The 26,891-nt window shown below is 46.4% G+C and overlaps 1 protein-coding gene across 1 annotated transcript; it reads left to right on the forward strand.

Moving 5' to 3' along the window:
* The first annotated feature begins 384 nt into the window (after window positions 1–384).
* On the forward strand, window positions 385–13,833 carry LOC131268664 (Ca(2+)/calmodulin-responsive adenylate cyclase). The gene is made up of 13 exons (XM_058270905.1): window positions 385–685; window positions 1,146–1,499; window positions 1,576–2,388; window positions 2,455–2,748; window positions 5,625–5,891; window positions 5,960–6,157; window positions 6,689–6,939; window positions 7,003–7,357; window positions 7,467–8,594; window positions 8,670–10,345; window positions 10,573–10,621; window positions 10,661–11,255; window positions 11,322–13,833. Exons 1-13 carry the CDS (start codon window positions 485–487, stop codon window positions 11,561–11,563), a joined length of 6,423 nt encoding a protein of 2,140 aa, XP_058126888.1. The 5' UTR covers window positions 385–484; the 3' UTR covers window positions 11,564–13,833.
* Window positions 13,834–26,891: the final 13,058 nt, after the last annotated feature.

Genomic DNA, 26,891 nt, shown 5'->3' on the forward strand with positions numbered 1-26,891 from the left:
ATATTTGCATATTGCGTCGTAGGCCTCTGAAGTGTGTTGACGGTTTATTGACGGATGTCCTTCGAAAGCTAGCTAGTACTCATTCGTGTGCAGTTCGTTGGGACTGACGGTGGCGAGTGCCATAAAGCCACGTCCTACTTGTTTTACATTATGCATGTGTTTTCATTTTCACGTTTGTTTTTTTCCAGGCAATGCAGACTGGCAGCGTGAAACAACAAGCAAGGCGAAACTCTGAAGTTGGCCGAGAACTAGGTGTCTAGCGGGAGAGCATTCAACGAATATTGTATTCAAAATAGCGGTAAGAAATAGAAAGAGCAGCTCGAACTGGTGGTCGAGAGCGCCCGGCGGAAGCGTCCCCTCTAGCTCCCCGGTCCACCCGCCGTCGTCGCACCCGGCGACATTGGATGACTCCGGGCGGTGCGCGGATGCGGTTGACGGACTGAACCAGCGCCGACCGAATCGATCAACCAACCGACCAGCGAACATGGACCACGCGGTGCATGCGGCCCGCGGCCGGCCGTGGAACAAGCTGCGCTTCGAGAACAACGAGCTGGAGAGCCTCTACCAGCGCTACACGCTCAAGCTGCAGCGGTTCTCGGTGACCGGAGTCGTGGCGCTGGTGGTGATACTGTGCGGCGTGATGGGCGGCCTCAGTCTGGGCTTCAATCAGGCTCCAACTCTGCACGTAAGTATTTGGCCTGTTTCGACGAATGTTCATTCTTGTGAATCTTTTGTGGAGGAATCATTCCGAGCGGAATGGATTTGGAGTGATTCAAGAAATCGATGATCCATGAATCCACTAAAGAGTCATGAAGTCTATCTCATCACAAACGTATCTCTTGGTCCTCCAGCATCGCTTCATTCGTAGTTTCGCAAATCTTAAATGTCTGGTCATTTTGGGATTTGTCAAAAGATTCGCTAGAGGTTCATGAAGCTGATTCAAAAATCAATGATTCTAGAAAATCATATGACTGATTTGAGATTTAAGAATCTTTTCTAGGTTCATGAGACTTTAGAGATTTACGAAGCGTAATGAGTCTTCACAGATTTTGTGATTCAGTTCTCTAAGAAGCACAACTCAAAGCCAGTCAGTCGTAAGGACCAGAAGGGAACCATACTAATACTATCTTTATCCTCATTTTCAGAATGTATTTAACTCGTTCCTGTGCGCGTTGTTCGCCGTGCTGCTCGGGTCACTGCAGTTCCGGCTGATCCGCGACTCGCACCTGCCCTACCTGTGCTACGGCATTCTGTTCTTTACCGCCGCCTTTTGCTTCATCTCGATGCCGACGGTGGGCATCGTGTTTCCGGTGGACACGCGCGAGGTGATGGCCGAGGGCGTCTGGCAGATAGTGTTCGTCATCTTTCTCGCGTACGCGATGATGCCGCTGCAGATCTGGGAGGCGTCGCTGTTCGGGCTGATTCTGCCGTCGATCCACGTCGGGCTGACCAGCTACAACATGTACACGGGAAACTTTCAATATCTTGCCTTCCAGCAGGTGAGTTGTTGCAGAGGTGTCAGTCCCACCTCCTTTCCAGCCGTGCCGTGACTAATGTTTTGTGATTTCTTTTCAGCTTGCCGCCAACATCGTCATATTTTTCGGCGTGAACGTGGCCGGGTTCGTGGTGAACGTGATGATGGAGCGCGCCCAGCGGCGAGCCTTCCTCGACACGCGCAACTGCATTGCCGCCCGGTTGGAGATGGAGGACGAAAACGAGAAACTCGAGCGGCTGCTGCTGTCGGTGCTGCCCCAGCACGTCGCAATGGAGATGAAGAACGACATCCTCTCGCCGGTCGAGGGCCAGTTCCACAAGATCTACATCCAGAAGCACGAGAACGTCAGTATCCTGTTCGCGGACATCGTCGGCTTCACCGTGCTGGCCTCGCAGTGTAGCGCGCAGGAGTTGGTCCGGCTGCTGAACGAGCTGTTTGGGCGCTTCGATCAGCTGGCGCACGACAACCACTGCCTGCGCATCAAGATCCTGGGCGACTGTTACTACTGCGTGTCGGGTATACCGGACCCGCGGGCGGACCACGCTCGGTGCGCCGTCGAGATGGGGCTGGACATGATCGACGCGATCGCTTCGGTGGTCGAGCAGACGGACGTGATACTGAACATGCGCGTCGGCATCCACTCGGGCCGGGTGCTGTGCGGGGTGCTCGGACTGCGCAAGTGGCAGTTCGACGTGTGGTCCAACGACGTCACGCTGGCGAACCACATGGAGAGTGGCGGCGAACCGGGCCGCGTGCACGTCACCCGCGCCACCCTGGACGCACTAGGCGGCGAGTACGAGGTCGAGGCGGGCCACGGCGAGACACGCGATTCCTATTTGCGCGACAACCAGATCGACACCTACTTCATCGTACCCCCCGCGCATCGTCGCAAAGTAAGACAAGCGAGATGATGAAGATACCGCCAACCATTGCTAACACCTTGTTTGGTTTTGTTTTAGCCCCTCATGCTCAACACCCTCGGTGTGCGGTCCGCGCTCGGGGCGGCCAACCGACGCAAGTTGTCGTTCCGCAACGTGTCGAACGTGGTCGTGCAGCTGCTGCACACCATCAAGTACTCCGTGCCGGTACCGTTCTCCCACATGGCGACCGGTGGAGGCGGCTCCCCGTACCCCAGCACCAGCGGAGGCTGCAGCTCTAGCGGCGGGCCCGGTTCCAGTGGGAATGCCGCCGGTGGAGGCAGCGGTGGGGGAGCCGGCGGCGGTGGTCTGTTCCTGGACAAAAATGCGCGCAAGGTAAGCAGCGGCACCGTCGTAGACATCACCGTCTCACCATGGATCCCCCCATTACCGGCAATTCGATTGTGTTAGTCAATGCGGAATGTTAGCGAAGAGAGAAGACCAAATTTAGACCATTTCCCTCCCACTACCACCCCCTTGGCTCCCAGTTGTGTACTGTTACAGGGGTGTTATAGTGTCCCACCTGCTTTCCCCCAGCACCTTTACAGGGTGCGTGACGGATATTGCAGTAAATTTGAACAAATCGTTTCTCATCTTTGCATCATCACAATTTTCAGCAATGGAAAATTTAATGTGTTAGGTATCAACACAAAATCACTAGGGATTATTAGACGCACACCGGCTACTGAAGCGTAAAGAATATAGACATGAACAGTTTGTATTGGTTTTTACGAAGATCGAAGCCGAGAAAAGAGTTGTTTAAACTTACGACACAAATTTGTCACGCTCCCTGTACAGTCCCTCTACACCACGCATTCTGTTCGTTTTGCTGTACATACTCTGTATTCCGTTTTATTGCATTTTCTTTCTCTTTTCTTTAATTTTAGGATCCGGTATGTTACGGCTATGTAATTGCTAGCCGAAAATCCCCCCAAAATGAAACAAAATAATTACATTTATGCCACACAACACACAAACTTACCCCTACGTGAAAAGTATTTCCTTCGTAGTACTGTGCGTAGTGAGTTTGCCTGTTTTTGGGTTCCCACTTGCCCGAAGAGAATGTGTGTGTGTGTGTGTGGTGCGTGTGTGTATGGATTTGTTTGGTTGCAGTTTAAGCAGTTTTTGGTGTCGATCGTGGGGTGCATATGTTTTACCATTGGTTGATAGCGTGTCCATCGTTTTTGGTAGTGAGTTTTCCTTTTTGTTTTATCCCAGGCTAGTTTTGTGCAACTGTTACCGTTTAGATGTACATAAAATGACCTAATTCTATATTGGATGATTCGATTAATTGTCCCACCAATCAATTACTTTGTGTTCGATCAACAACTTATTAAATTGGATGAAAAAGAAATAACCTTCCATCTAAACAAATCAATGATTCAAAACAGATTAACATTTCGCTATGCTATTTCAAGTACACAAAGGTATTTTGTTTGTTATTTGATATTTAACACCATTGAATCATCAATAATATTTTTGATCAGCAATAAGATGAAGAATCTTTGTGTTAGGTAAACGTCTAGGGTTTTTTTCATTTTGTACTGGCTAGTACCTTCGATCCTGCGTTTTGGTTTTTGTGTTTCCGTAAATGGTAGCGTTAATAAAATGCCTGGGTTTTGTTTTTTCCAAAACTGGTGGTTATTACAAATATATCTATCTTTATCTCGACAAAACGTCAAAACGTTGTCACAAAGAGTGATCGCCGGGTGGAAAAACAAGGGTTTAGTATTGTTTGTGTTAATTGTACTTGGTGCGTTCATAGCCCCTTACCACCCTCCCTCCCGGGTGGTTAGCCCAGTATCTTCTTCCCTTCAACCTCTTCGCGTATCGCTCTCAGGTGCTGCATTTGCAACGCATTCTACACGCTAGCCCCTACCCGGTCGCCCTTGCCAAGCCGGGCGGAGATCACGCTAGCAATAGCGCCAGCAATACCCGCACCGTCGGATCTCGGGCCTCCGTCTACGATTCGGAGTTGAGCGCATCAAAAGTGAGGACCACTTTCACTACTCGTTTTTTTTTCTCTCTTCCTCGCTCATCCATAGTTAACGCAAACCCGAAAGCAAACCAAACAAAAAAAAAAAATCGAACTAGTTTTAACTTTCCTTTCCTTTTTTATTTCCACGTTGGATTGTTCTATATTTTGTTTTACCTTTTTTAATCTGTTTTTATAAAGCTTCTTAAGACGCTCCACCTTTTATGCCATTGTCACCCACGTTTCCACTCCACTCTCTACATTGACACAGACTCACCAACAAACAAGTCACTTCGCCGCCACCTGGTTTCTTTTCCCATGGGAGACAAGTGTTCGCTTTCGATAAAATAGAAACACAAAGTAAACAAGGAATCGGTTCGATCGGACTTTTCCATGCGTTCTGCCATCCTTTCATTGTGATCACATCGCCTTCGGCTTCCTTCCACGGCGTACCACCACCACGTAGTGTGTTTTGCGTATAGCGTGTGTGTGTGCAATCTTCTGGTGGTAGTAACCCGTCTCATCGAGCACGCGTCGTCCATCTTTCATCGGTTTTTGCAGGACGAGAGGCACTCGCGTCTTCCAGCTGCAAGCGTAGGCAGGAGCTAGCTGTGTAGAGTACTTTAGGGTAGGGCCACCCCGCTGCTGTTTGTTGTTGTTGGTGGCCATCGGTGCACGAACGCGAACGAATGCAAGCATGGCTGCAGCGTGTGTGTGTGTGTGTGGTCGTAGTTTCTTCTCGTTCCTTTTTTCCGTAGAGTTGCTGTGTTGCGCTTTGAGTTCGTCCGGGAAAACCCCGGCGCGTCATGCCACCGTTAGGGAGATGGCGTTCGGGGAACCGGAACCTGGTTCCCAACCCATTTTGCGCGTGTAGTTCCGTCCATGCATCCTTAGTCTGCGGACACTGCGAGACTTTCCGAAGCGCTGCGTGTGGGCTTGCTTTGCGAGAAACCCCGAACGTCTCGGAGTGTCCGGGTAGAGTTCATTAGCGATTGGAGTCCGTGGTCTTGTGCGTGAGACCAAATTGGCGCATCTCGGTAGCATATACTCGCGCTAGGCGCAACATTTGATGCTGCACGTGCCCATCTGTTGAACTTTGCCTCTGCGTCATTGCGATGGGGACCTAGTGCCTGACGTCATCGTATGCCTTACACTGTTTGATTGTAGTAAAATGTTTTCTGATTTTTATTTTCCTTCCTGTGCGTGCGTGCCCTCGGTGGGGGCGCTGCTCTTCCAGAACAAGGTGACGGATAAGTTCAAGCGACCGTTCAAGAAGCGCCACTCAAGCGTCTACCATCAGCCGACGAATCGCGTCAACAAGTTCCTGTCGCAGGCGATCGAGGCGCGCAGCGTCGACCGGGAGAAGTCGGTGCACGTGAAGCGCATCTCGCTGCAGTTTCGCGAGAAGGAGAAGGAACGCCAGTACCATCAGGACTTTGATCTGGGCTTCACGACGGCGATGGGGTGCAGTTTGCTGCTGCTGATACTGAGTGCCGGTCTGCAGGTAAGTTCACACCAGTCGCTCGGTAAACCCTTGGCTATTCCTAACTCAAGTTCTTGTTTTTGCCGTAGATTTCTGTACTCCCGCGCACACTTATCCTGCTGTTGCTGTTTTTGACGGCGTTTGTTTGGATCAGCGCGATCCTGATGCTCCTGCTGGCGGTGCGGCTGAAGTGGATCTTCTGGGATTTGTCGCAGAGCTTTTCCCTCCGTCTGGCCATTACCATTTTCACGATCGTACTTCTCTACTCGGTCGGTCAGGTGAACGTGGTAAGTATTTTGGATTCCGTTATGTATGTCTTAAATGTGTTTTATTGTTTCGTTATGAGAGCAAGAACATTCTAGATCATTCTTGGTTGCCTACTTCCTAACCGCCTTCCAACATCTACCCAGTATTAATTATGAAACATATTACTAACAAGTGACTACATGAAAAACATTGTATAAATCTTTGTACACTTACTCCTAATAGGTGTACGGGATGTGTGATTAAATTGAATTCCGGTACTCAAAAGGCAAATGGCTAAAACGATTACTCTTCGATGAAAGATAACCTATTTGGATTGGTCGAGATAGAACAGAACAGAAGTCCAAAGATTGCCATACAAGATGTATAGCATGTCCGGATATATGTAATAATAGTTGGATATATGTATTAATAGAAGTCGTAGCCTACGGTGAAAGTAGTATTTTGTTAGTTTTCAAAACACTACAAATTCGGAAATGGGAATGGGAGGGAACTGTTACACAACAGTGATGGATTTAGAAAATAAATAACGAAAATATATCTCTTCAACTCAGTTCACGTGCTTGTCGGATCACCCCTGTACGACCAACTTTACGACCAAGAGCGTGCACAGTGCCGAGCCGTCCGCGCCACTCGCCGGTGACGTCCTGATTGGAGGTGAGCTGTACAAGGGAACGCTGACCGGCGAGCAGACGGTCTGGTCTGGGCAACCGCTAAACAACTACAGCCACCGTAAATGTGCCCTGCCGCAGTACATCGCCCTGTCGGCGGCGTACTCGTTCTTGTCCGTGTCAATTTTTCTGCGGTAAGTGCGACGTGCGAAAGCCTTAAGGGGGAAGCTTTTTTTAACGGTTTGATCCCTCCGCAGACTGCCGATCCTGATCAAGACGGTGCTGGTGACGCTGATGGGCTTGGTGTACTGCCTGTTCATCGAGCTGTCGCATGCGAACATCTTCGACTGCTACGATCAGCGCGTCGAGTCGGCCATTCCACTGCACACGATCTCGGTGGCACGCATCCTCATCTTCATGATCGCAATTCTCGCCCACGGGCGGCAGGTGGAGTGGACGGCCCGGCTCGACTTCCTCTGGCAGCTGCAGGCATCGCAGGAGAAAAAGGAAATGTCCGTGCTGCAGCAGTCGAACCGGCGCATCCTGTACAACCTGCTGCCGTCGCACGTGGCGGCCCACTTTCTCGATAATCAGTTCACACGCAGCAACATGGTAAGATCGCGGCCGTGCGGACGTCGTCGCCGCTGACCCCTTTTTTGTGCCGTCGCACGCGGCGTGTTGTTAATCCTCTTAAGAACGGTTCGCGCTTTCATTTCCACAGGCGACCATGCGACAGGATCTGTACCACCAGAGCTACAGCAAGGTCGGGGTGATCTTCTGCAGCGTGCCGAACTTCCACGAGTTCTACACCGAGCTGGACGGCTCGAACCAGGGTGTGGAATGTTTGCGCCTGCTGAATGAGATCATAGCTGACTTTGACGAGCTGCTGTGCGAGGAGCGATTTCATGCGATCGACAAGATCAAAACGGTCGGCAGCACGTACATGGCGGCGGTCGGACTGATACCGGAGTACAAGATGCTGCCGAGCGAGCCCGGCTCGACCCGCCGCCTGATGACGGCACTGATCGACTTCGTGAAGGCGATGCGCGTTACGCTGAAGAACATCAACGAGAACTCGTACAACAACTTCATGCTGCGCGTCGGCGTCAACATCGGACCGGTGGTGGCCGGCGTCATTGGCGCCCGGAAGCCGCAGTACGACATCTGGGGCAACACGGTGAACGTGGCGTCGCGCATGGACTCGACCGGCATCCCCGGCTACACGCAGGTAACGCAGGAGGTGGTCGAAAGCCTGCAGGGTTCGCACTTTGAGTTCCGCTGCCGGGGGCAGATCAAGGTGAAGGGCAAGGGCGACATGGTGACGTACTTCCTTTGCGAGCAAAACGAAAGTCTCTTCAACGGAGCGGGCGCACAATTCTCCGGTCTCGGGACGAACGGCGGTGGTATGCACAGTATAGGTGTGACGCCACAACCACAACCGGCACTGCAAACCGGTGGCGGACAGACGACGATGGTGTCGCTCGTTGGTGCGGGAGCGGGGAGTGTCGCAGCCGCCTCCGTCACCTCCGGTTCGGGCACTGGAACCGGCTCGCTGCAGCACAACTACGGCGAAAATGCCCACCACATCGTGCTGCACCATCACCACCATGGTGGCCAGCAAGGCCCTCCGGGTATGATGGCTCAGGCACAAAGTTTGCACGCAAAACAGCGCGGCAACGGGGCGGATCTCGATCGTACCGGTAGCGTTGGCAAGAACGGCAGATGGCAGCATGACAGCTGCAGTGGTAGCTACAGCAGCAAAAAGGAGAGCTACGATTTCCTCGAAAGCCCTAACCTACTTCACCAGCAACAGCAGCAGTTGCAGCAGCAGCAGCAACAGCAGCAGCAGCAGCAACAACAGCAGCAGCAACAGCAACAGCAGCATCAGCAGCAGCAGCAGTTGCAACAGCAACAGAACCACCACCAGCAGCAGCTTCAAATGAAGCACTTGCAGCAGGTGCAGGGTGCACAAGTGGCAAAGCCCTCAATGCCATCTTTTCATGGTCCGTCGGCGCACAATCAACAGCAACAGCAGCAGCAGCAGAAACAACAGCAGAATCAATTGAAAGGCGCCTACAAGCAGCACAATAGCATCAACAATAATCATATTCTAAGCAGTGGCATGCAAGGCGTCGACAACTACGCCAAACGCAATCCAGAGTACCAGCAGCGGCAGCAGCAGCAGCAGCAACGACCACAAGCGCCGAGTTACAACATCCGAGAGAACTTTAACATAATCGAAAACCCCAACGTTACCGATCTGGACGAGAACAACTTCAACAACGCCCAGCAGATGCAGATGGTCCGGGACCATCTGAACAACGGGCATAAGATAAGGAACCATCATCATCACCATCAGCAGCAGCATCATCAGCCTGAGCTGCACCATCAACATCACCAGCACGGTTCCACTAGTCACGTTTCGAACAGCCGCGGTGCCTACTACTACACGGCGTCGGAAAACGAACCCCTGCTCGGTGCGACCGCTGGTGGAGGTGTGATAGGCAATGCGGTGATCAAGCCGATCCAGCAAATTCAGCAGATACCGAAGTACGAGCCGCCGCGCTACGCCACCGGTTCGTCGATGTTTCCGCTGGCGGGCGTTGGTGGTGGCGTTGATGGCGGTGGCAGCGCCCAGAGCTACGGCGGCTACCTCATGTCGCACAACGCACCCCAGCAACAGTCGCCTCAGCCGGCCGTACGTCACCACCACCAGCAGTTGCAGCAGCAAGCAGAACATCAGCACCAGCATCAACAGCAGTATCACCATAATCATCACTCATCGCAGCGTCAACAGGCTGGTCTGCTGAAGCAGTACATCAAACCGCTGCCCAAGCTGCCGCCCGAGTTCGACGAGTGTCGCGAGCTGTCCTCAACCGACGATCTGAGCTCGAGGCCCCACTCGCCCTCGGTCAGCTCGTCGGACGAGAGCTACTCGAAGACGACGGAGGGTGAAGACTTCGATGGGCACTCACCGCTGCCGGTCGGTGCTGTGTTCGCCAACGTCAACAACGTCAACAATCCGCTGCAGTATTTGTACCCGTGCGACATCCAGGTCGATCCGACCGCCTCGCCCAAGCTCAGCCCGATCGATTTCAGCAACATGCGTGACTTCGAAGAGACGAGCACGACGGCCGAAACGAAGTCGTCGTCGGCGCACAACAAGGGCGAATCGTGCAACAGCTTCGAGTACCACGAGAAGGACGCACCACCGTCGGCGGCGGTGGCAGCCGTATTTCCCAAGTCGCCCTTCGAGCGCGAGCTGCAACGCCGTATGAACGAGTCCCAGTCCCGGCCGGTGCTGGCGCAATCGGGAGGGGCCAGTGGCGGGGGCGCTGCCGATGGCGGGGAACGTGCCGTCACGCACTCGTCCAGTGGCGAGGTGCCTTCGCGCGACTCCTATCCCAATGCGCACACTCGCCATCTGGAACAGCAACAGCTCCAGGTCGGTGGGGCAGGTGACGTCTTCGAGCGGCAGGATTCTACTTCAGACCGGACCACAAAGAACGTCAGCAGCATCTTGAGCGCGAAGCATCCGGGCACACTGGAGGCCATCAAGGAGGCGACGCGCAATAAAAACCCATCGGAATCAAGCCATATGTGAGTACCTGTGGACATGTATAACTAAAGAATGTATGCTTTTCAAACTTTTAGAGTCTGTTTTGATGATTTGTCCATAATAAGAGGACCAGACGTCAAAGTGAAACCAGTGCTGCACTGTATTACTTGTTTTTCTCATCCATCTGCTGTTATCTACCTTAGTTCAAAATGTTTGGAGAAGATCCAGTTCGTGAACTAACAATCCACTTATTTTGTGCTCGTTGTAGGCAAACTTCGGACACCGAGTCGTGTGAGATAATTCATGATTATCGAATGGCTGGCGCCGATCGCTTTAATGAACTACAAATACGGCAGCAACAGCAGCAGCAGCAGCTGCAGCAATCATACATGCAGCTTCAGCAGCAACACTCTCAGCACAACCAAATGCAACCAGAGCAACAGCAGCAGCAACAGCAGCAACGCCATCGCCATCACAAGTACAACCCGTCGAAGTATGATACTTCGTACAACATTGAGGGGGCCGAAGAGATGCGGCTCTCCAGTGGCCATCGTTACTGCAGCAAGGCCGCCGACGAAGAGGACGACGAGGAGGAGGAAGAGGAGGAGGAGGATGAGGAGGACGACATGGGAGACGAGGATGAGGTGGAGGACGAGTACGAGGGAGAGCACGAAGACGAGGACGATGAGGATAACGCGCGGCGTCCGGTGCAGCGTCCGCCGGGACGTCGGGAGCAGCGACGCAACAGCTCGGAAGTGTCCGCGGCTGCCCGCAATTACATCACGGACGAGCTGAAGTACGGCGCGGGGCACGCGGGACCGGCAGAGCGCGAGAACGCCAGCCAGCCGAACAGCGGTCACAATTCGCACCACAACCACCAATCGCTCGACTCGAACCCGGTCGAGAGTCAGTCGGAGTGGAGCGATGACGATTGTCGCGAAGAAGCCACTGGTAACCTGTGGTGTTGAATATCGGGTTCGTTTTGGTTTGTTTAATCGAAACTGTGTTCATTTGTAGGTGGCGCCGAGAGCACCGGTTACATCACGGACGAACCGGGGCTGGAGAACATCTCGCTGCTGAACGAGGCCGGCTTGACGGACGCCGAGGGCGCGCTGTCCGACGTGAACTCGCTCTACAACGCGCCGGATGTTGACGACACCTCCATATCATCCCGTGCCAGCAGCCGGCTGCTGAGTCTGGATTCGCTCAGCGGACTGTACGACTGTGACATTGCGATCGGCGGTACGGCGCATAAGTAAACCCACAACGATAGATGATGTACCAGCACCTTACAGCATACCCTCCGTTACTTCGCCTCTGCTACCGCTCCGCAACCCAAAGGGGCTTTAAGCTATGAATATTATATTTATTTACATTATACCTCGAAGTAGAGTCACTCGGCAACAAGAAACAAAAACGGGATTGCCGGTGTCACTCAGACAAGAAGAACCCGGAAGAAGATCTAGGTTGCTCGTAGAAACCTCCGCCGAACGATTCGGACATTATTCTTTGCTTCCGGTGCCGTTTCTATAACGATGCGTCCGTAAAGCGCTCAATCTAAGGCCGTGATGGGGATTGTTAGCAAACCTGCAACCGCTCAAATTGACTCGCATGTTTGAATTTGAATTGAATCTCTCTACACAGGATACACACCCTGGTGGATACCGTTAATGGTGTTTTGTTCCATTTTTTCCAAGACAAACCCGTTACTTTTCTCCCTTCTCAACACAGCTTCGGGAACGCTGTTTGGTATAAATGACGATGGGCCTCCGTCGCATGACGCAAACAGTGTAAACATCTCTGCCGTTTCGGTACTTCCCCCCCAACGGTGGTTAAACGTCTAGCCAAAGAGTTGTTCATACACGCTACAATTCAAGACTACTTTATTCTCTATGCCTTAAGCGCACTACTAACGTTTATATGAATATACGATGAACTACAGCAACGTTGAACCCGGCGCATCCGGATTTGAGTAACAATATAAAAATAAACCTTCATGTTCAACTCCTTACGCGGGCTACGTTCTTATTGCTTCGTTTTGGTTTAAGTTCGCCGCAACTGTTGTATACCTTATTCTGCTTGGCAAGGATACATTAAATAGGTTTGGTTGTGCCTTACATCTATCTAACTGTGCTCGACTTGGTGATTGCCTGCCCAAACAGGTTTCCTTTGGCGACAGAACAAACAAAAAGGAGGCTGTATGTCGGAACTGTTGAACAGAGTTGCTCGCAAATCTGATTCGACAATAGATGCCGACGTTTGGCAGCTTACACATTGGTGCTGGAGCTAGACTGTCTGGGCTAACGTATGCACTTATTTTTTAAAACTTACTCAAAGGGAAAACTTAAACAATATACAAAAGGAGTAAAAATTAAAACATTGAAGAAAAAAAATGGAGCCGAATGGCGTTCCGCGATCCGCGAAATGTCGACTTTCTAACGACACCGCTCGCCTCGCGGACCAATCGCCTCTGCAAAATCGCTAGTGCGCTCCGATCAACACTCACGATCGGTTTAATGTATCTCACCGTCGGAAACAAATCTCCTCCCAAAGCTTGTGAAACTTTTCACCAAAAGGATCATACCATTATCTCCGTAACATACTTTATGGCCTTGCGTACATTGGGTGTAGAACTGGACGGCATCGTCCTCCGGACGCGCGGCTCGATCCTCTTCACACGTGTGTGTCTGTCCGGGCGACAACATGTATTGAATCTTTAGTAAGGTAGTACTCAATAAAATATTGCAGATCTGTTGTTTCCGTTCGTTAAATTAACGCATGCGGAAAATCGGCTAGTGAATGAAAAACGCATTGCATGAAAATGTATATTTTTCAGAATATTGATATGATGTAAAAAAAATGTACGGTCACATCCTAGAGCGAGAGAAGGAGAGAAACACTAGCCAGGGCTAGGCAAGTAGTTATCCAGGATAAGCATACAATCTCGAACCTATTTGTAATTGAACCCGTGCATGTTTGTGTACCACAGAATGCTTCAGTTCATCCCTGACAGTTTCACTGTGCGGGTTTTTTTGTTTGAATTAGGTACTTCTGGTAGTTTAAATATCCCGGATTGTGGGTCAACATTAAAACTGTTTCTCCCCCTCCCACCCGGTCGCACGCTCCGTTCCGGACGGAAATTGTTTGTTTCTTCGTGCGAACCATAGGAAAAGTACTGTTTATAGGAATGCGTTGCTAATGCGCTCCGTGCAAGAACTGAATCTAGGCAGCGTTCGCTGGATTAACCATTTCATCCTGGCTACGTTAGGCATTTGTACCAGCTGTATCCTATGTACATTTATGTTTAACCATCATAACGATGCAAATTAAAACGGTATTCTTATTTTACTGAAAGGAAAAATAAAAACCAACCCTCGAAGAGTGTTTCTTGACTGGACTGGTGTCCGAAATGTCAGCTTTACGCTCGTTGTTTCTCAGTGTGATCACATTTCAAGGTAAATGAGACACAAAAATATGTAAAATACAATTAATACATTCATAATATATTATATGTAAAATAAAGAAAATAAAAGAAACATTAAACTACTAACTTTCAAACGCCCTGTAAGTCGTTTTGCACTTCGATTATGATTCGATTTTAATTTTCATTATTCAAGCGGAACCTGAAAGGTTAAAACTTCCATGTAACTTTAAGCGTAAGATTATGTACTCTGATGTAAAATTTTAACCATTTCTGTGTTATCTGTTTGTTTCAGATTCAAGTTTTTTTAAGTTGAGTTGTGTTCGAAAACATTTTAAATCAAAACTTGCAATTATCACAAAAATTTGCTATTATTTTGCAGGTAAACATTTCTGCAGCGTTCACTGAATAGTTTAAGAAGGTGATTTATCTACGGCAGTGACACAAACATGGTTTATCGTCGACCGCAAATTATGAAATTCCTGTTGGCTTTCCGCCGTGGCGGGGAAAAGATCGGAATGTGTCATTAAATCATTATCGACGGGGAATATAAAAGCCGGTGGCGAAAGTAAATGCGGAACGACCACCGTTGGACACGTCGTCGTTAGATAAGTTTTAGGTTTCTAGTCATGCGTACTGTCTCTTGTTAGGTTTCACCTGCTGCCGAACTATCTACTCCCGTTGGTCACTGGAATTAATAATTTAAATTGAAAAATACACTCTTCGTGAAACCGACTGTCGGCTTTCGAGTTCGAATGACGAGCCCTCGGAGGTGGGATCGATCGTTTTGTCCGTTTCGCCCCCGAGCCTTCCGGTCGGATGTGTGCGTTCGCTTGGTTTTGTCTGGTATCACTGATAAGAAAGCTTGCGCGCGATTATGTTTTAGCATGTTTTGGTTCACCGAACCGATAAGATTCGTCGGGCGAAAGGAGAGAGCGAGAGATATGGGATAAGAGAGCTTGTTTTCCTTACGGTCTTGGCGTTCTAGTGGTTATGTTTCTCTCCAGCTTTACCATTTGCTCGTGTTATCGTCCCCAATGTAAACCAAAGACCATGTGCGTTCGATTGCACAATGGGACATGCAACGGGGTAGAAAAATCATATCTAGTTAACTTTCAGCGTCGATTTTCACAAAATAAATATCTTGGCTCTATTGTACAACTCCCAAAGGCATTCGATCTGATTGTCTAGTGGAGCCTTATAGATGCCCTTTTTAATTTCCTTTATGTTTCATCCTTGCACATTAAATAACGAATGTTCACACTTTCCTCAGATTCCCTTTGTAATGGCTACCGTTTCACACGTATAAGACACCTTTTCGTCCACCACAGTTTAGACAAAAGTAGAATCCAATATAAAAATATATTTCGTTAAAAGTTAAAGTTAATATTAAAAATTGACGTATTAGGACTGTTAACTAAGGACGATGACAACCGTTACGAGTTACACGGTGACAACCGTTACAAGTTTTGATAACGTTGCCTGATTTCGTTGTTGAAAAGAGAGTAGGTACGATGGTCGACGGGATGGCTGCCAAGGGCCCATAGTGCCCTTACCGTACCCGAAACGGCCATTCACGCACCGCGATGCTTGTCGGGCCCTATTCGTGTCGGGCGAGAAGAGCGTGAACGTAGCTCGGAACGTGTGCCAGACGCGTCGAGCTAGATGGAAAGCATCCTCAGCAGCTGCTCTCGAAGCGCAGTTCCGGACAGCGTGACCGTCAGTGCGTTTCGGTCGATCGGTTCGAGCGGTTCTCTCGGAGCCGTCTAGCGCGCGTGTGTTCGTGGGTGTAGGCACCATCGACCGGCACACGTCGTTGGCCGTGTGGCGGCTTTGTGGCCCGGCGATCATTCTGTGTTCTGTGTTTTAAGGATGACGCAGGAGTAGAATAACCTTTTAATCAAAACCGCGCTTTGAAAGGGATCGAATCGGAGTGGATAGGACAAGCGATCGCCAGGTGTTTGCATTGTTGGCTACGTGCTTGGTGCTGTTAGTGATCTGTACCGAAAACGAAAACAAAAGCGTATCACAGTGGAAGTGCTAGTGGATGTGAATATAAAACTAAAAATCGCAAACCGTATCACCAAGCAAGCAAAAGGGTCATAAGCACCTCTCTCATCAAGCAAACTAACACTTTGTTTGGATAACCGCCCAAATACACTCTATGGGCGACCTTAGCAAGTAAAGTAAACTTCTGAACTACCAAGAAGTGGCAGCCGTTTCTTTCTGCGAGGTGAGTATTTATCGCTTTATTCGGTTTGTTTTATTTAATTAGTTTTATTGTGAAACTGTTAAATCCATGTCTAATTTTAGTAATTTCTTTTGATAATTTGATGTTTTGATAATATGAGTTGTTGTGAGAGGAACGTTTGAAATCATATTTCTATTCATCGTAAATAGCTTGCAATGTTTACCCGAAGGCAACTAATACAATCAAGTTTGAATGAAATGAAAAAAATGCTGGATTAAAAAGGAAAGAATTATTGCCAAACAACAAGAGATCGATGGCAACGAAGAGTTGGTACTCATCTTACTTCCGCTGGAGGCACGATCCACACACATATTGCTTGTTGATTTATGATGGTTGCATCCAAAAAGGCATGCAAAACCAAACGGGTTAATTGTAAAATCGCGAAACTTACGTTTGATAGGACGCGCCGAACATTGCAATGTTTGTTTAACCGTTTGCTGAGGTGTTCGTTTTTGATTTTTGTTTACTTGTTTCGTGAGCAGCTTTATAAACAAGAGTCACGGTTATCTTGATCTGGAATATTTGCTCGTTGAATTTATCGCGTTTTGTGTTGGCAGGTGCAAAATCAAGTCGCCAATTTACGTTTATTATCCCGTGGTTCATTACTGTCGCCACATTGCGATAGGTTTCAATATTTCCTCAAATCCTCGATACTTTGTGGCCGTTAACGGGTGCTAGCTAAACAAACGCTAATGAAAACGATTGCACAATCTGCACAATTGCAATATCAGATAAATTAGAGCGACCAACGTCGAATCCATTATCGACTCACATAGCGCTTCGTAATGCGAAATTGTCGAAATTGGCTCGTTCCGATTCAGCTCTTTTAATCGCATCGGATGTGGGTACGCCTTCCCGGAAAGACACGTGTTTACCAATTCTAGATGGGTTGCCAGCTTTCGTGACGACCGAGATTTCATTTCAATGTAAATGACTCTGTTGTTGGAAACTGGATCCAATTTTGACCACCCGAACACAGTGCGAAGGGTGTTCGTCTGTAAAAATAAATAACTGATAATTAAAGTAAACACTTGTGTTTGCACTCGACGAGGGTTTTTCTTCAAAAAGGATAAAAAACCTAGCACACAAGACCTTTTGCTCTACGATTCTGTTTTCTGATGTTTCTGTTTTAACTTAGTTTGATTTATTAGATTGCGTTCTAACAGGAAGTAAGCGGTTTTCCAAGAAGTAATAATATTCAAATGTTGAGCAAATGTTGAGCGAATCATTCCTCAAAGCTTTTTCAATATCGCTTGAATTTAAATCTTGTGCAATACAACACGCTATTGTAATTTCTAAAACTTTTACAATAAATGTTACACACCCTCACTATTGACAAGTGATCAATACCGCGTTTATTTGGTATCCTTGCGGATTGCTCGTTCGGGCTGAAATCCGAGCGATCTGCAGTTTTGCTGTGGGTGAAAGTACCACATGTCAATGTTAAATTAGTCAAGCAACGACTCGGGCATCTCTGCCTGATTGACATGAGGCGTGGGAAAAGGCGGATGGCATGTGGAATGAAAACTTATCGGTTTATTTTTCTTTTGCTCAAAATCGATTTATTGTGGAGACTTTTTTCTGATGAAATATGTCCGCATCGCAAAACTCTCCCGGTTGAACCAAGTAGAATAAACAATGGGTAAAAAACTCGATTTATGAATGGATACTTTTCAATCATTGTTGAAGATTGAACTATTTTGGAAAATTAGTTAACAGGGCAGCAAATTGTAAAAAAACAAAACTCATTTTTAAGCAATGAAAAAAGAAAGACTGTTAATTTAGTAAGATCCTGAATGAAATGAAAATGAACTAAGAAAAGTTGAATCAAAAGACATCCTAGTGATGGATAAAGATGAATGAAAAATAGAGAAATATTCAGAAACAAGACAAAAAGTTGCACAAAACAACACTAGCAATCATGTGGCATTTAAAATGAATTCGACCATAAAGAATAAGAAGGACAGGAAGCAAATGACACACGCTAGTAAAAAACAATCGTCTCTTGCTCGCACAAAGTCTTACCTTAGTAGTACTGCATTAATAAACCTCGGCAATGCGTCGCCTTTAGGGTCCTGATTGCGACCGGGTTGTGACTGGGTTTCCTGCCGTTGTACGTTAATTTCCTCAGGGTTGTTTTGTTCCGTATGCTAGCAGCTTGGGCGACGTGCAACAGTAGCCGTTTTATAATAAATTGCCAAATTGCTCAAAACAAAATTGCCCCAAAGCGTCCGAGAAGTGGCGGGATGAAAGGATTTATTTATTTTTATGGTATTGTTTGCGCCATTTCCCGTTGATTAGAACCTATTAGAGCCGGCTGGCTGGAGCACGTTCCGATGCTGTGTTTTTTCCTCCCTCAACAGGATGTAGGTTTTCCGCAGCGGTCGCCTTTTTTCCTTAGAGCCAAGTTTAGGCTATCTCTAATCCGTTTTTTTCCGAAAGCTAAAAGCCGAGGCTATTCGGGAAAATTGAGAAGCTGGGAAAGAAGGGGAGAGGGTCATGAGAAAGTCTTCCAGCCTTCTTAGCTTCTTCGCCCGTGCGGGCCCCGTTTGAAAATATCATCGAAAATAAATCGAACCGACAGCGTGCGGATCGGGTCGGCGTCCCCCAGGAGGGACCCGAAATTAGATCCGAACCGGTTCCGATCCGATTTTCGAATGAATTTCATCTCATTTGATCGAGCTCGGTTTGGTTGTGTTTTCTTATTCACCTTCCAAGCCGGATAAGCTTTTTCCCAGCTGTACGTGTGCGTTTCGGTGTGGTTTTCCTTTCCGCCGGTGGAAGGGACTTCGTTACTTTTTATGTTTATAGTGCGTGAAGCTCCGGAGGAGGGGGGGAAGTGGGCTCTACTGCTACTAACGATCGCAACGTAACCACATCAAAGTCTGAAGCCGTTGCGTGATTGATTAGAACCTTGGAGTTCCCTCCGCATCCTGTGCAGAAGGATGCGAGTTGCAATCGAATCATCAATTTTTTTTGCAAAGTCTCAGGCTTTGGTGCTGACCCCAGCATTACCTGCATTTAGCACGTTTCTTGTGGCTCTTTGAACTAACTTTAATTAAAACACCTATGATATATGAGCTTACGGCTTTCAATCAACTATTATTGACACCGTTTTTGGTTTTTTTTTGTCAAGGAAAAAGAGCTGGTCACTCCGTAATGAGTGCATTCTTCTTTTGTTGACATGTTTTCTATTTGAACACTATAAAAATGATTATTTTTGTGTTTATACATGTTGGGTATATGCTTCAAAAGGCTTTAAACAACTGTCCCTAGCATTTGTCTACTGTATTTATTGTAATATCTTTTGATGTTTCAGTTGAATATATTGTAAAATATATCATAACCATTTCTTGTTATAATTTTTTTCATTATTTCTTTTTTCCACTCAACTTAAGTGTGTATATTTTTTAAATTAGGTAAACATTTCATTTTTAATCTGCTTTGATTTACATTTATATTTTCATTATCTTTTGCCGTTAGACCACGCATTTGAAATTTACTCGAATTTTTTAAATCTTTTTCAAATTTTCTAAATGTTATAGAGTTTTCATATTAAGTGCTTAAAATTACCTAAATTTCACATTTTTAGATTGTTGCGATCGTCTCACATATCGTTTTTTTCTCTCTCTTTTCGCTCAATATGAACTAAAAACAGGGACAATTTCGTTCGAATGTTTTTCACTCTTATATCCCTTTGTTTTTCTAGTGCAATTGTCAGTCAGCTGCCGCTTCTTCCGTCTGCTTCTATCAACCTCTGAATGGGAGTGTGTTCAATAACTTCCAATCGGATAAGTGATGCTCGCCTCAGTGCAAACTCGCGAGCCGTGGAAAACTTATGTTGCCTTGGGAAATAATGCTTGCGAAAAGAATCTTGTTATAGAGTTTGATAACTTAGCTCGTTTTCAAATGTTTTTCACTCTCCCGAATAATATGTTTCCCTCGCTCGGAATGCACCATTTTCCGGCAACCGGCAGCGATGTGTGTGTGTGTGTGGATGTAAGTTCAAAGCTACCTGAAATCTGCGAGAAAAAAGAAGCTAGAAGATAAAGCCCACGGTGGCCGTCCGGCTGCATCGTTGGCTCAGCCTCGTGTGAGTACCCGTGCGTGTGTGCGTGAGTGTGTGTGTGTGTGTGTAGGTGGTGACTGCAAAGGTTCCGGTCGCCCGACTTTTGGGCGGTTTTTCATCAATCAATCATTACACCGCGACCGGAGGCATGGAATTTCGTCCACGGTGTGCGCCAGAAACGAAAAGCTTCAATCAAATCTAATCCGTTGGCTTCCGGTCGGTCCTTCCGGTGGTGCTGCGAGGCGGACGAGAAAAGAAAAGGAAAACCGGCCATAAGGTAAATCCGCGGAAGAAGAAAACCACCCAGAGAAGAGGGAGGGGAGGGGGGGGGGGTGGAATGAAGCGGATTGCTAGTCCAGCATGAAATTGTCTAGCTGAGGTACGTTTCGCCGACACCCTCGTGCGTTTCCGGTAGTAATCAGCTTGCCCTTTTAACACTGCTCATTATATCCGCTTGTTACCTTTTTCACATTTTCTTCATTCATCAACACTGCTTCATTTGAATGTTGTGAAAACTGCGCCTTTGGTTGCTGGTGTTCTTCGGTATCTTTTTTTAACACTAAACATATAACTAGCGAGATTTTAATCATAATGTATTTGGTTCTTTTTTAAATTTGACTACATTTAAAAAAACGTGAGTTCCAAACCAAATAAGTGGTAATGTATTGGCGAAGAAATGATGATATTAGCCATTACATTTTGTTCAGATACAACAAACACAAACCACCAGACGTCTCCCTCGCCCATGTGATCGCAAAAATGAGGCACGTTTGAAAAAGCCTATTTTGTAGGATTTTTCGAAGGAGGAAACACATTTTTTTCCCTTCCTTTGACAGGTTTTTCCCGTTTTTCCACCTTTGCCAGAGCCTTTGCCGCAGTTATGTTTTACTGGAACATGCTTTGTTTCGACCATCGTTTTGACTGGACATTTTGATGACAATCAAAAATCAAAACCTTTCCGAGAAGTCACACAAACCACCAGGCGTCTCCACCATCTATGGAGATTGGGGCAGTTTTCATACGAGTTTTTCGTTTGGTATCTGTCCACAAATCCTTCCACCAGGTAAGTCTCCATGCTGTTGGAAATCACTTTTAAACGCTGGTGGAAATCGTGTCGAACAGCTCAAGAAAATCTTTTCTTCTGTGTTATTGCTAAGTAAAATAGTCTCAGTTTGGTTTTCTGTTGTGTTTACCATATTGATGACGTGAACATTAAAACACTACGGATGATGCCACATAAAACCACCAGGCGTCTCCATCATTTAAAACAAATAACAGGGGGGTCGGGAAAATAAAGCACCAATGCTGAATTGTACTGTTTCACATTAAGTTGAGAAATATAATTTAGTTTGTCTTTTCCGGTTGGTATTTTTCCACCGTTCCATCAAGGGTTTCTATGCTTTTCCAAATGGCTTTCAATTGCTCGTGAAAATCACTTGAAATAATTCAAGAAAATTTCATATTGACTCTGCGTTACTAGAAACAGTTTTAAAGTTAGTATTCTTTTAAAGTTAAAGTTTTATACAGCGATATTGATAGCAGTAAAAAAAAATCCTACACGAGATGCCACAGAAAATCCACCAGGCGTCTCCATAACCTTTCGCATGGTTCTGCAAATGAAGCACGATTTTTGGAATTGCAAATACAAACAGTACATTTTATCCACCATCGGTATTATTTTGGAATTGGAATTTGATTTAAATTATAGTGGGAAAATGTTGGCTAAAGCGGCCAAACAGGCAGCGCAACAAATAAAAAGCACGATGATTTTTTTTAAATGCCCGCCGAGGTTGCATGAATAGCGTCCATTCACCTCGGTTCACCGAACGCCTTTTGCTTCCCCGCGCTCCCTTGGGGACGCTCTTTGGTTTTATCTGCATAAAGAAGGTACATTATTCGACCGGTGCTGGATGTGGTCGGCCGAGGGCGACTCACACGTGCCGTAATTTCCGATACACGATGGCTCCCCGTCGTATTCAGCTCCGGCAAACAATAAACAACGCAACTGTGTGCGTTTTTCCCCCAACACCCTTTCTCTGGGTCGGATAGCCCCGAGCTGCCCTGAGATGCAATGGTGTCCGGGCGTATCAATTGCAAGTGGCTTGTCCTCTTCAGCTTCAACTGTGTGTTATGCGACTGCCTGCGGGCGTTCGCTTTTGTTATCGTAACGACATTTTCCCTGGAACGAGGGTGGGGTGGAAACTTTCACGACCGGAATCGATCGCCACCGCCCCCACCCCCAGTGTTTACCCTTTTTGAGGGTTTGTTTTCAGCAAAACAGGCTCACCTCCACAATCGGATAATCTCTTTCCACGCGTGCATCGACTTATTTTTCCAAAAATGGCTTGTTTTGTTTCGGTTGGTTTGTGTTGTTTTTTTTTTGAGTTTTTTTTCGTTTTCCAAACATTTGTTGTCCTCTCCGGCCCAAATTTCGCCGAACCGTGTGGCAATTATTTAAATTGACGCATTTTTTTTCTCCCCCCCCCCCCCCCCCACGAAAGGCACCTCACGGGCGCTTTACAGCGGTGGGTGAATTCATACTCCCACGAGCTTACCGAGGCTGTTTCGCTTTTCCCAAAAACCCGGCAACGGCAGGGGTTTTTGCAAATAGGCATTGATGAATAATTCATTCGAATCCGGAGCAACTTACCTGTGGCGTTTAACTATTTTTCAGCCGAATCACTCCCGGGCCCGGAAAGGACGATCTAATTCCACCAGCGTGGGGAAGGTAGGGAAAAGTTAAAACCGTGGCATTTTGCAGTAAATTTAACGAGCCGTGAATTAAAAGGCTCGCTGACTTTTTTTTTTATTCCAAAACAAAAAACACACACACACAAACTTTTGCTTGATCCTATTTTCCACGGGATTACCTTGGGTAAAGCTTGAGGGAGCTTCAACGTGGGCGCCTTTTGTGCAGCCTGTTTAGCGATGGGACAAAAGAAATGTGGTGAAAATTCGGTGGGGGAGGGAGGAAAGGCAAAAAGGGAAGCATGGAAGCTCGGAAAATAAAGTACGGTGCAGTCGGAAAAGTGTGAAGACAGAAGGCAAGTACCTCATTGCGAGCAGCTTTTGATCGCAAGCAATGCCAGTTTCAAAGCAAAATGCAAAAGAAATAAAGTGTTAAAGCAAGTCTAGCGCTGTTGTCACTCAGTGCCTGCTGTAAAATCCCCTTTTCCGATGCTCGTCATATGTTGTTAGGGTGTTTTTGTTTTGCTTTCTCTCCACACACGGCTCACGAGTTTTCATGATTCGTACGCCACAGCTTCCACCACAGTTGCGGGGTGGTGGATTTATCTTTTCCCCCCTTTCGAGACACATAATAGGCGGAAGAATGTATGCCAGTGGTAGCATTTGTCGTGCTTCATTTTATTCCATCGCTTGGTGGTGTTTCTATGATTTTATCTCCCTCGCGCACGGAACAAAAGAAACATAGAACACTCGAAGCACTTTCACACAAATGCATCCTTCATGCTCGTCGCGAACGCTGTATTAATCCATCATCAAATTACTACACTGAGTTTTTCTCGAGTGGTTTTTTTTTTTTGAAGCAAAATGAAGCCACCCAGTCGATGCCAGCCGACAATGCGATTGTCCGCCTCCGGACGAGTTTTTCCATCGCATATCAATTGACGGAGTGACTAATTAAAACACTGTTTGAAAGTAACCAACGGTTACGTGGCAAACCCGTGTCGACAGAAAAAGGAAACAGAGAAAAAGGAAGCAACACAACTCATTTTACAAATGGACGTCAACGTCAACGAGCCTGGGCGGGCAGTTTCCTAGAAAAACTAACAACATATTCCGATACCATACAAAGTGGATGAAATAATAAAAAATAGATGCGAAATGGGGAAAAAACAAAACTTTACACATTGTCCGTTCCCTCGATTTGTCCGATGAATCCGATGAAACGCAACAAAAAACATTATCACCTTAAAATCTGCCCGCCTGATGCGATCTTAATGAAGCTAAAGAGATTGCGGACTCGACTCCATCGATCGAGGATAATGATTATTCTTTCACACTGCGTAATTACTTCATAATTTGAGGTTACGTTATGCGTGCAAGTGAGCGCATTAAACGTTTTATGTACCATCACTTATCCACTTCAGTTTCCCGATGAGGATTATTTTTAAATGCTTCCATGAAGCGCATAACTTAGTGTTCTGAAATGATTAATTATTTCATTATTGAAATAGACACCCTTTACCCATTATTATTATCTGGGTTCATCGTTTTCTCTACAGTAGTGTTGCTAAAAGTTGTTTTCTTATTCATTTAGTATTTATTTATATGTTTCTAAAAGTTGTTTTCTTATTCATTTAGTATTTATTTATATCAAGTGAGCAGTAAAAACGTGAATGAGTGATTTTCATTGAAGTGAATTCGTTCCGTTTGTTAAATACCTTTTGATAAAAAATATTTCCATTCAGGGTAGATTTTTTCTTCTTGCTAGTGAATTATATACATCTGATGTATCATTTCTTGTGTTAATCTTGTTTCACTTACAGTTTTTTATTATTTAAAATGTTTTTTCTATTATATCAGTATCTAGTTATAAGTATGTTTCGTAACGAGTTTGTTTTATGTTTGACTCCTTAAAAAATAAACTCCAGCTGCTTACTGAAAAATAACTGGAATAAATAATATGTTAAATTGTCTAAAGTGGTGCTCGTTACACTTGTCAAGCCGGTCTGATGCTGTTCAAGGAAATAACGTTGGTTTGGTCGGTAGAATTGTAGCATCGTCCGGTAAGCGCCTCCAGAATCGGATATTTGCCGGTTCGAGCGGAAGGAGAGTTTGAAATATCAGTTAGGCCAAGGGGATAAACGGTAAGCCACCTGGGCATCGGACGTCGTTTCGGGCGTGAAATTTTCTCGAGTGCCGCTTTTGTTTCGTTGCGCGCATGTCCTGCTGCGATAAGTGTATTACTTCTTTTCCCCCATCGCAAGCGAACTTTCTTCCGTTCGGAGGGAAAACAATACTGTCTCGGGGTCAGACAAAAAAAAGTTGGAACTTTTCCCACGCCCCGGGCGTGGAAAGCCTAACTAAAAGTTTGCCAATAAGCAGCGAGGGAGGAGGATCAGGATTTCCCACCGCGCGTATGTGAGTATTTATAGAATCATTTGGTTTAGTTCATCGCTTAACAGTCGGTTTTGCGGCGGCCGGAAGTTAATGAATACACCGAAAGGGCAAAGCTCACCCCAGCACCGGGTGTGAAGGTCGGACAAAACTTGACCAATTGCTGAACACCGGGGAGAAGTTTCGCTCCACCTCGGTTTGGGAATGTGCAATAAATTTCATTAAAGTGCTGCCAGCCACCGGATCACCGGACACTGTTGTGGCAAGCGAACGGAAAAGCCACCGGTAAGGTGTGTAATTACTCCCAACCGGTACCGACTACCCGGGAAAGCCTCCGGTATCTCGTTTTTGTGCTTCGTTTGCCGAAAAATGAAAGTGGCGCACGAAAGGAAGCAAGCAAAGCCGTTACTAATCCGGCACGAGGTCGAGAGTTGTTCAAATATTTGCGCGCGGACGCTCGAGTGTTCGCCCCCCCCCAAAAACGGATCGATCGTGATGGACACCTGGTGCTTTCCGCCCGGTGTTCGCACGAACGCGAGCTTATTCGCGATGCTAAGCCCACACGATCAACCGTTCGGGCTTGACAAGGCGCCATTCGCCGTTAGGAATTGACAATATTATCGCAGCGCAAAGAACAAGGTTATGTTCGCATTCATTACATAGGACAACAATACTTTTACACAAACTAAAACAAACAACTCGAGAACTCAACTGAAAAAAAAGATAATCACTTGAAAGTTTTATTTCAGAAACATGAACAAATCTGTAACATATTCTTTAAACAATATGACAACCACGCAACGAATGTAGTTGTAAAATACCACCTACAGTTTTAATCCTATCAGTTTTTGCAATGTTTTGTTGTTTCAAGTTTTGTTTAATTATTTATCCAAAACAGTTTTCTTGTTTTTCACTTTATTTTATTTGTATCCAATCGTTTGAATCTTTTACAGCAAGGTTGAACGGACATGTTGTACTTTTATTTGAATTTGAATTTATTATATTACTTTGTACTTCTTATGCAATCGTTCGCATGCTTCACAATAAGGGGGGTCGAGCATGTTGTACTTTTGTTTTAATTTTCCTTTCTTGTTCCGGGTTAGAGTATCATACTTAATTTGATTTTCATCTTAATTTTGAACTCTTTTACTGTTAGTTTCCAAAATAGTACCATTGTTTTTCTTTTCATTTGTACTTCTATTTAATCGCCTGCTTCACAATCATAGTGATCTGCTATTATGTACTTCTATTGGCATGTTCACGTATAATTTATAATTCACTGGAAGTCCTAGAAATCAAATCGATTCCATTTATGTTTCTCCATGAAAATAAATGCTTCTGTTCGTTTTGCCCTTTTTATGTTTAGTTGTTTTGTTTTGTTTGAGTACTTTGGACTATTTTCATTGTTATCATTTGCTAGAATGTAAGGAAAGTTGTCGTTTTGTTAAATGACTGCTGTCGAACGGTTACTTCCCTTATCTGCTTTCCGGTGCAAAAGGTGGAAACTAACTACTAACTTTGACGGGCGTTGGTAGATAAATGGTAGTATCCCATCGAAATACCTCTTAAATCATTCCTTTTCCTTGCAATTGAATAAAGGCAATGCCAGGAACTGGCGGCCACGATTGCACACGTACTAAGCATGGCGTTCTGTTCTTGTTTCGTTTCATAAATCACGACCCGCGCGGGAATGTTGCGGGGAACTGCAGCCTTGCAGGTTAGCAGTCGGCATCGACGGTGCCCGTAGCGCACAAACCGCCAGCC

The sequence above is a fragment of the Anopheles coustani genome, chromosome X (genome assembly GCF_943734705.1).
Source record: "Anopheles coustani chromosome X, idAnoCousDA_361_x.2, whole genome shotgun sequence".
NCBI classification, from domain to species: domain Eukaryota; kingdom Metazoa; phylum Arthropoda; class Insecta; order Diptera; family Culicidae; genus Anopheles; species Anopheles coustani.

Coding starts and splice junctions, on each gene's coding strand:
- LOC131268664 (XM_058270905.1), top strand. CDS start 485: ATGGACCACGCGGTGCATGCGGCCCGCGGCCGGCCGTGGAACAAGCTG. Junction 686..1,145: donor ATCAGGCTCCAACTCTGCAC/GTAAGTATTTGG, acceptor CCTCATTTTCAG/AATGTATTTAACTCGTTCCT. Junction 1,500..1,575: donor AATATCTTGCCTTCCAGCAG/GTGAGTTGTTGC, acceptor ATTTCTTTTCAG/CTTGCCGCCAACATCGTCAT.